The 8,591-nt window shown below is 39.9% G+C and overlaps 1 protein-coding gene across 2 annotated transcripts; it reads left to right on the top strand.

Moving 5' to 3' along the window:
• Nucleotides 1–4,431: 4,431 nt before the first annotated feature.
• Nucleotides 4,432–8,014, top strand: Arp5 (Actin-related protein 5). 2 transcript variants are annotated; one of them, XM_076770883.1, is made up of 7 exons: nucleotides 4,432–4,765; nucleotides 4,840–5,154; nucleotides 5,225–5,505; nucleotides 5,579–5,797; nucleotides 5,873–6,174; nucleotides 6,266–6,446; nucleotides 6,683–8,014. In XM_076770883.1, the coding sequence occupies exons 1-7, from the start codon at nucleotides 4,663–4,665 to the stop codon at nucleotides 7,304–7,306; spliced, it is 2,025 nt and encodes a 674-aa protein (XP_076626998.1). In that variant the 5' UTR covers nucleotides 4,432–4,662; the 3' UTR covers nucleotides 7,307–8,014. The 2 variants fall into 2 exon arrangements, with proteins under 2 accessions (XP_076626998.1, XP_076626999.1); XM_076770884.1 differs by having other exon boundaries at nucleotides 4,433–4,765; nucleotides 4,856–5,154.
• Nucleotides 8,015–8,591: the final 577 nt, after the last annotated feature.

Below are 8,591 nucleotides of genomic sequence, written 5' to 3'. Positions count from 1 at the left end.
TCCGGGTGCTTTGAATACGTACCTCGGCTGTCCACCGTGTCTGCTCTTCATCAATAAATTCTCGTAAGGGTCCAACACACGATCGGTAGTATCGAATCGATCCAGTTTCTCAATAATATTGTCGATCGCCATCAATACTATTTTTAACTACTAATCGTGACTAGTTATTATTTATACAGGGTGTTCGGCCTCCCCTGGGAAAAATTTTAATGGGAGAATCTAGAGGCCAAAATAAGACGAAAATCAAGAATACTAATTTGTTAATGGAGGTTTCATTAAAAAGTTAATAACGTTTAAAGTTCCGCTCGTACTGAATTTTTTCTAGAAAGTGAGTAGCATTTCGAGGGTAGGTCTATTCACCAAAAATTATTGTAATTGACCCCTGCAACCGAAAATAATTTTTCCAGAACGATTTGAAATTTTTGAATTTAATTGTTAATAACTTTTTAACGAAGCCTCCATCAACAAATTGGCATTCTTGATTTTCGTCTTATTTTGGCTTCTAGAATCCCCTATTAAAATTTTTCCCAGGGGTGGCCGAACAGCCTGTATACAAACAAAAAAATATTAAATTTAATTTCCAACAATGTTTGTCGCTATTGACAGACGAAGCATGAAAAGCAAGACCAATGATTCTTAACTTGGGAGTCCCGTTAACGAGATTTCTGGGGCTTCGGAACTTTTACATAATTGAAGAAAAAATTAAGATTTTTAAGGTTACCCAAATATCTATTTATCTATTGTTCTTTACTCGTTATTCTTTTAGGCGGGACCCCCGAACACCATTTTGTCAGAACGCGTGAAACTTATGCACTTGCACATCGTGAAACAAAAAAGAAAGGTGGCGAACTTTCGATGATTTGAATAAAAAAACAATCTCGCTTTCTTTTTTCGTCAAACGAGCGCTTTTTAAACGGCGATTCCGTGACTAATGCCCGTGAAAGCTGAACAATTTCGATTCGCATTCGGCTCGTGATGCAAAATCAAGTGTATCGCATTCTGTAATCAAGAACGAACACGAGAATATTTGCCAAAAAGAATCGAGACAATGCACGATGGGTTAACCTCTACGCTGTGCAATTAAATTCACCAACGATTCTTGAAAAATGACAATTTTAGATTCATGGTATTTTTAATGTTAAGAACTGCACTCCATTGTTATCAATATTGTATTAGTCTATTTATCTGCATTAATGATAAGATTAATGTAACACTGATACAATGATTTTGATTGCCACCAAAATGATTAATTCTCGTTATTTTATTCTTGGTTTATATTCATATGCTTAATAACAGTAATATTTTATTCTGGATACCATACTACTTGCACAATACCAAAATTTTTATAATAAAAAAGAATGCACCGCTGCACATAAGTTTGCACCGCCATCTGCGGCAGAACGTCCAAGTTTGTCGAAAACCATCGTTGCATTCGAAGCTAGATGCAGAGATATCAGATTCAGCACCCGGTGCCCTACTCACACATACCAGATCACGTGTACGTGAGCTCGTAGAGTCTCGGAAAGTCGACAAAGGCAAACTGACACATGCCCTCTTTCTCGATTATTCCGAAGCTGCCCGAAGTAATTTCGGACCGCCTCGTGGGAGTCGAGAGAGAAAGACTCACATTTGCCTCCACGCTCTTGAACAACTAATATCCGACCTCCCGTCAACAGGTCTCCACTGGCCTCTGCTGACCGTTGCTGACCACTCCGGGAATTTCTGACAACGTATAACGATTACTACTGACGTCTGCCAGCCTTCGCTGGCCTCTGCTGACCGCTGCTGACCACTCCTGTTACTTCTGACAACGTATAACGATTACGACTGGCTACTGTTAGCCTCTCCCAGCCTGTTACTGACTGCTCCTGATTACTGCTTGCCTCTGCTGGACTCTGCTGACCATCGCTTATATTTCTGACAATCTATAACGATTACTACTGACTTCTGCTAACCTCTGTTGGTCTTTGCTGATCTCTGTCAGCGTGTGCTTGTCTCTGCTGAACTTTCCTGGCCTCTGCCGAACGCTACTGACCACTGCAGGTATTTCTGATAATGTATAACGATTAATACTTACTACTGCATGCCCTTACAAGTCTCTGCTTGCCTTTGCAGGTTTCTGCTTGCCTGTGCATGCCTTTGCTGGCCTCTTCTGAACACTGCTGACCACCCCTGATGCTTCTGACATCGTATAACAATTACTACATGCTACTGTTCGCCCCTGCTGATCTCTGCATGCCACTGCATGCCTCTGCTCATCTCTGCTGACCGCTGCTGACCACCTCTTATGTTTCTGACAACACATAACGCTTACTACTTGCTACTATTCGCCCTCGTGATCTCTGCTTGCCACTGCTGGTCTCTGCTGACCACCGCTTATATTTCTGGCAACGTACAACGATTACTACAACTCCTGCCTTCCTCTGTTAACCTCTGCCAGCGTCCCCTGGCCTAAGCTGGCCTCTGCTGACCGCAGCTGACTACTGCTGACCACCGTTTATATTTCTGGCAACGTACAACGATTACTACTAGCTACTGCCACCCTCTGCTGACCTCTGACAACATCTCCCGACGTCAGCTGACCATCGCTGACCACTGCTGACCGTTGCTGACAAATTGTGACACGATGTAATATAATATAATATGTTTATATGTATTAAAGTGTTGTATAATGTAAATCTATGGCAATAAATGATATAATTTCAAAGAATTCTATGTGTTCTCATCATTTTTACCCTCCTTTTCCTATCGAAATCATTCCCTTAATAATAAGACACTCCGAATCTTTTAAAATTTTCTAAGTTCCCCAGAAAGATTTAAAATTTCCCGCCGCCAGGAATTTTTGTGAATTCCTGGAAATGATGTCATTATGTAATATTACGTAATATTACGTAACATTACATAATTTTTGCCGAAAAATTCCGGCCGGAGAAATTTTAAAGAGCTATAACGTAATATTACATAATGTTACGTAATATTACGTAATATTTGCCGAGAAATTCCGGCCGCGAAAAATTTTATAGAGCCATTACGTAATGTTACGTAATATTACATAATGTTACGTAATATTATGTAATTTTTGTCGAAAAATTCCGGCCGCGAAAAATTTTAAAGAGCTATTACGTAATGTTACGTAATATTACGTAATATTACGTAATAGCTCTTTAAATTTTGTGCCGAAAAATTCAGGCCGGAATTTTAGCCGCTGCCTGAATCTTCTTGGAAATTTCAGGGATTCCGAGAAGTTTCAGGGACGCCGGTAAGTTTCAGGGATCCGAGAATTTTCAGGAATTCTTAGAAATGACGTCATTTCCAGGAATTCGCAGAAATTCCTGGCGGCGGGAAATTTGGAGAGGGAAAGAGGGGTAAAAAATGATGAGAATACATAGAATTCTTTGAAATTATATCATTTATTGTCATAGATTTACATTACACAAAACTTTAATACATATAAACATATTATATTATATTACATCGTGTCACAAGTTGTCAGCAACGGTCAGCAGTGGTCAGCGATGGTCAGCTGACGTCGGGAGATGTTGGCAGAGGCCAGCTTAGGTCGGGAGATGCTGGCAGAGGTCAGCAGAGGCTGGCAGTAGCTAATAGTAATCGTTGTACGTTGCCAGAAATATAAGCGGTGGTCAGCAGTGGTTAGCAGCGGGCAGCAGAGGTCAACGGAGGCCAGCAGAGGCATGCAGAGGCAAATAGAGTCCAGCAGGGGCAAGCAGTAACAAGTAGTAATCGTTATACGTTGTCGGAAGCATCAGGGGTGGTCAGCTGTGGTCAGCAGAGGTTAGCAGTGGCAAGCTGTGGCAATCAGAGTCCAGCTGGGGCAGGCAGTAGCAAGTTGTAATCGTTATACGTTGTCAGAAGTATCAGGAGTGATCAGTAGCGGTCAGCAGAGTCCAGCGGAGACAGGCAGAAGTCAGTAGTAATCGTTATACGTTGTCAGAAATATAAGCGGTGGTCAGTAGAGGCCAGCAGAGTCTGGGAGAGGCTAACAGTAGCCAGTCGTAATCGTTATACGTTGTCAGAAGTAACAGGAGTGGTCAGCAGCGGTCAGCAGAGGCCAGCGGAGGCTGGCAGAAGTCTGTAGTAATCGTTATACGTTGTCAGAAATTCCAGGAGTGGTCAGCAGCGGTCAGCAGAGGCTGGGAGAGACTAACAGTAGCCAGTCGTAATCGTTATACGTTGTCAGAAAGTTCAGTGGTCAGCAGCGGTCAGCAGTGGCCAGTGGAGACCTGTTGACGGGAGGTCGGATATTAGTTGTTCAAGAGCAAAAAGGCAAATGTGAGCCTTTCTCTCTCGACTCCCACGAGGCGGTCCGAAATTACTTCGGGCAGCATCGGAGAATCGAGAAAGAGGGCATGCGTCATTTTGCCTTTGTCGCGTTTACGAAACTCCACGAGCTCACGTACGCGTGATCTAACATAGTATGAGAGTGCACCTTCGGTGCCTTTCTGCATCTCTGGCTAGATGGTGCCTCAACATGTGCGATCGAAAAATATTTTCATTGTTGATATTGCGTTCAGAGATGTAACGTCTGCTCTATAATTTGGCTGTAACATTGCCTGTAATATGTATTCTACTGTAGAATTTCTACATCTGGTTTGTGATTATGTGTAATTAGCAGTTCTAGAAGAATCGATTCATCGTAGTAATATGGAAATTCTCGAATTAAAAGACGTGAAAGCTATACCTGATATAATTCACGTTTATCCGGACAGAGTAAAGTCTGAAGGAACTCCGCTCGTTATTGACAATGGTAAAGTGTACCATATAACCAGTTTATGTAACGAAATCTTTATATAATGAAAATTAACGAATAATTTATATTAGGATCGTACAACTGCAGGGTAGGTTGGGCCACGGAGAAAGAACCGCAACTGATATTTAAAAATCTTATTGCAAAACCACGAAAAGAGCGTGGGAAAAAGGATGGGGAACCGCAAGTTGGAAATGATATAGCAAACATCGAAGCTGTGAGATTTCAGTTAAAAACGCAGTTTGATCGTAATGTGGTAACGCACTTTGAAGCTCAAGAACAAATATTCGATTATACTTTTACACATATGGGAATAGACACGGACGGGGTTGTAAATCATCCAATTATTTTAACCGAAACTTTTTTGAATCCTAATTACTCTCGAAACTGTAAGGCATTAAACGTACGTTGTATTTAGTCGTAAAGTGAGGTTAGGTCGTCAATTGTTTTTCTTTCCAGTAATGGCAGAGCTTTTATTCGAATGTTATAACGTACCTTCGATAGCATATGGAGTAGATTGTTTATTTTCTTATCAACATAACAATTGTCCATCCGATGGCTTGATAATTAATATTGGATATCATACTACTCACATAATACCAATATTAGATGGTAAAGCAGATCCTATAAATTCAAGAAGGATCAATGTTGGTGGATATCACATTACGTCTTACATGCACAGGCTTCTTCAACTTAAATATCCTGTACACGTAAATGCTATAACACCAAGCAGAGCAGAGGTCTATGGAATCACATATTTTTGGTCTTTGTTATCGCTTACAGTTCCAAAGACCTTATTCTCCTGTTTTACAGGAATTAATACACGAGCATTCTGTGATAGCTTTAAATTATCAAGAGGAGATTTCTAAATGGGCAGATCCAGATTATTACGATGCAAATGTATTAAGGGTACAATTGCCCTATGTTGCACCTACAAATGCTCCTGGTTTAACAGTCGAACAACAAAAAGAAAGAAAACGTGAATTAGCTAGGAGATTAATGGAAATTAATGCACGAAAACGGGAGGAGAGGGTTAGTAATCTTGATACGCGTAAGAGAAATTTTATTTATATAAAGATACCTGGTTAAAATAATCGCCATTTATAGTTAGCAGAAGACGAAGAGCAATTAAATCAATTATTAGCAGTTCAGGATTTACTAGAAGAAGGTGAAACAGATGAATTTGACCAAGCCTTAAAGAGCTATTCCCTTGCAAACGAAGCTGATTTAATAAAAATGATTAACAATCTGCAAGCAAAAGTGGAAAGAACTAGACAAAAAATAGTGGCTGCTAATTCGCAAGAAGAAAATATTGTAATGGAAGAACAGAAACCAAAAATAAAATCGAGCCTGCAACCTAAAGATCAGCAAGATTTTGATGAATGGATAGCTGGTGTAAGAAAGAAAAGGTAACGCGCTTTCTGCAATTGTTTTTACGATACGTGAAAACAAAATTTCCTAAATATTTTTTCGCTTTACAAAATTTCCCGAACTTAATAGGCAAGAAATATTAGAAAAACGAATGGCCAAAAGGCAACGAAGACAGGACATGGCAAAACGTAGAACGGTAGCCGCACAAGAAAGAATGCGTATAATAAGTCAGTTAGCGAGAAAGGAAAAACGCGATGATGATTTTGGTATGAGAGATGAAGACTGGGACGTTTACAAAGTTATAAACAGGGTTCGTAAACAATATTTTCAAGTCTATAATTACTTCTCCGTCCACGACAAGAAGGCACGTATTTACATCACCTCTCCAGTTACAGTTCATTAGCTCTCTTACACGCTTTGATCGTTATAGTAATGATTCTTAAGATGAACATCGCTCCGAGGCATGTTCATGCCTGAATCGCCTTCCTATCGTGGACAAACAACAGGTTATTGAGTCACGTTCGTGAATTAAGTATCTTTACGCAGGAAGGTGGAGATTCGGATTCAGAGTTAGAACAAGAGAAGCTTTTAGAACTTGAAGATGTATTACGACATCACGATCCAGAATTCGATGGAGCTGGGTCAAATGTTCCCATGGTACCCGGGGAAACTCACCAGTTACATGTGGGAGTGGAGCGCTTGAGAGCTCCAGAAATATTGTTCCAACCGTCTTTGATAGGCTCCTTGGAAGCAGGCATCGCTGAAACAATCGAATTCGTTTTAAAACTGTACCCACCTGAGCAACAATTACGACTGGTGGGGAATATATTTCTGACCGGCGGTCCAACAACTTTCCCCGGTTTATTAGAAAGACTGAATCGCGAGCTACGTGAAATGAGACCGTTTGGCTCTAATTTTCAAATAAATATTGCAAAAAATAGCAGCATAGACGCATGGTACGGCGCAAGAGATTTTGGCCTTAACGGAAATCTTCCTGAATATCTAGTAAGTAAAAAGGAGTACGAAGAGAAAGGTGGCGAATATTTTAAGGAACATTCGACGAGTAACACTTATACTCGATCTCCCGATCCCTTGCCAATAATACAAGTTCCTGTGACGTCGGAACAGATCATCGTCGAGGATGCTGTTGTGGACGTTGAAATGGAATAAAAAAATACAAAGAAACTTATAAAATCTCGTTGCGAAATAAACTTTACTGAAAGCAGGGTTAATATTTGCTATTAATTTTATTTTCTCCGTCCACGCACATGAGTAGAAAAACACAAAGATTTTTCATGGATATCTACTTTATTACACAAGTGTTTCCGTTTGTTCATTCGATTTACGAACAAACTACATTGTAGTCTGTTTGCTGATCACAATACACAGTCCCCGATCGTCGCATTTCGCCATTCAAAGATAATTATGCGGATACATCTGTTTTACTTTTTCCTTGCTCGTCGTAAACAGCCGACGTCCGCATGTTGTTAGCTCCTCGAGCAATCTAAAAAACTGAGAAAGTGATCCCTCACCTCAGCGGTAGAATTCACTACAGCGACCTCGAGATAATTCTCCCACTTCGGTCCATGGCTTAAGTTAACATCACAATACAGTAATATACTGAAAGATATTACGAAGAAGCCCTACAGGCAATCATTACAGCTAATATAAATGATCTTTGCGTGTTTCGTCTAATAAAGGAACATACCGTACGGAAACTTCGAGCCGTTCACATGACACAGCATGTAAGAAAAAAGAAGAGAGGATTAGTTAAAAAAAAAAAAAAAGAAACGTAAATTCTTAAGATCACAAGCGCACAGCGTTTGTTACATATATATATATACACTATATATATATTTGTTAAAGCACTCGATGACACTCGTTACATTTGCCTTTTCGTACTCTGAGTACTCTCTTGTCTCTTATCACATGCGGTTACAGATAAAATTACAAGTATTAGCGTAATTGCATAATATGTACGATTCAAAGAAAATGTATTAACTCATGTCCTTCGTCTTCACGATTCTCTCCAAGGAAACGTGTAATCCGTAAATGTACATCGTCGTTATACGCGAATATCGTAAAAGCAAAGATTTTTTTTTTTTCTTTTGTTTTAATATTATAACGTACATATATACACATACTGCGCTACGTAGCGTTCGCGACGATAGCAACAAAGCTCGTTACAAAAAAATTAAATTTAAAAAGTCTTACTAATCTCGACAACAGTACCAAGCTATACAACACTATCCTCGAACCGTGCGTTCGTTTCTCTCCCTCGATCGAACAACTCGGTCGCGATGAGCTTAAAAACATTCGGGCGAAAATATCTCGCTAATAAAATCCAATCGCAAACGTGTACAGAAACATTTTTCGCGCTTTTTTTTTTTCTTTTTTTTTCAAACTGTCGCCGATCGATGATCCAACATTTCACATAATACAGCGGATTCTTAAT

Source organism: Colletes latitarsis, chromosome 8 (assembly GCF_051014445.1).
Source record: "Colletes latitarsis isolate SP2378_abdomen chromosome 8, iyColLati1, whole genome shotgun sequence".
Classification (NCBI taxonomy): Eukaryota; Metazoa; Arthropoda; class Insecta; order Hymenoptera; family Colletidae; genus Colletes; species Colletes latitarsis.
The sequence above is the reverse complement of the archived record's forward strand: the minus strand, read 5'-3'. Positions and strand labels throughout refer to the sequence as shown.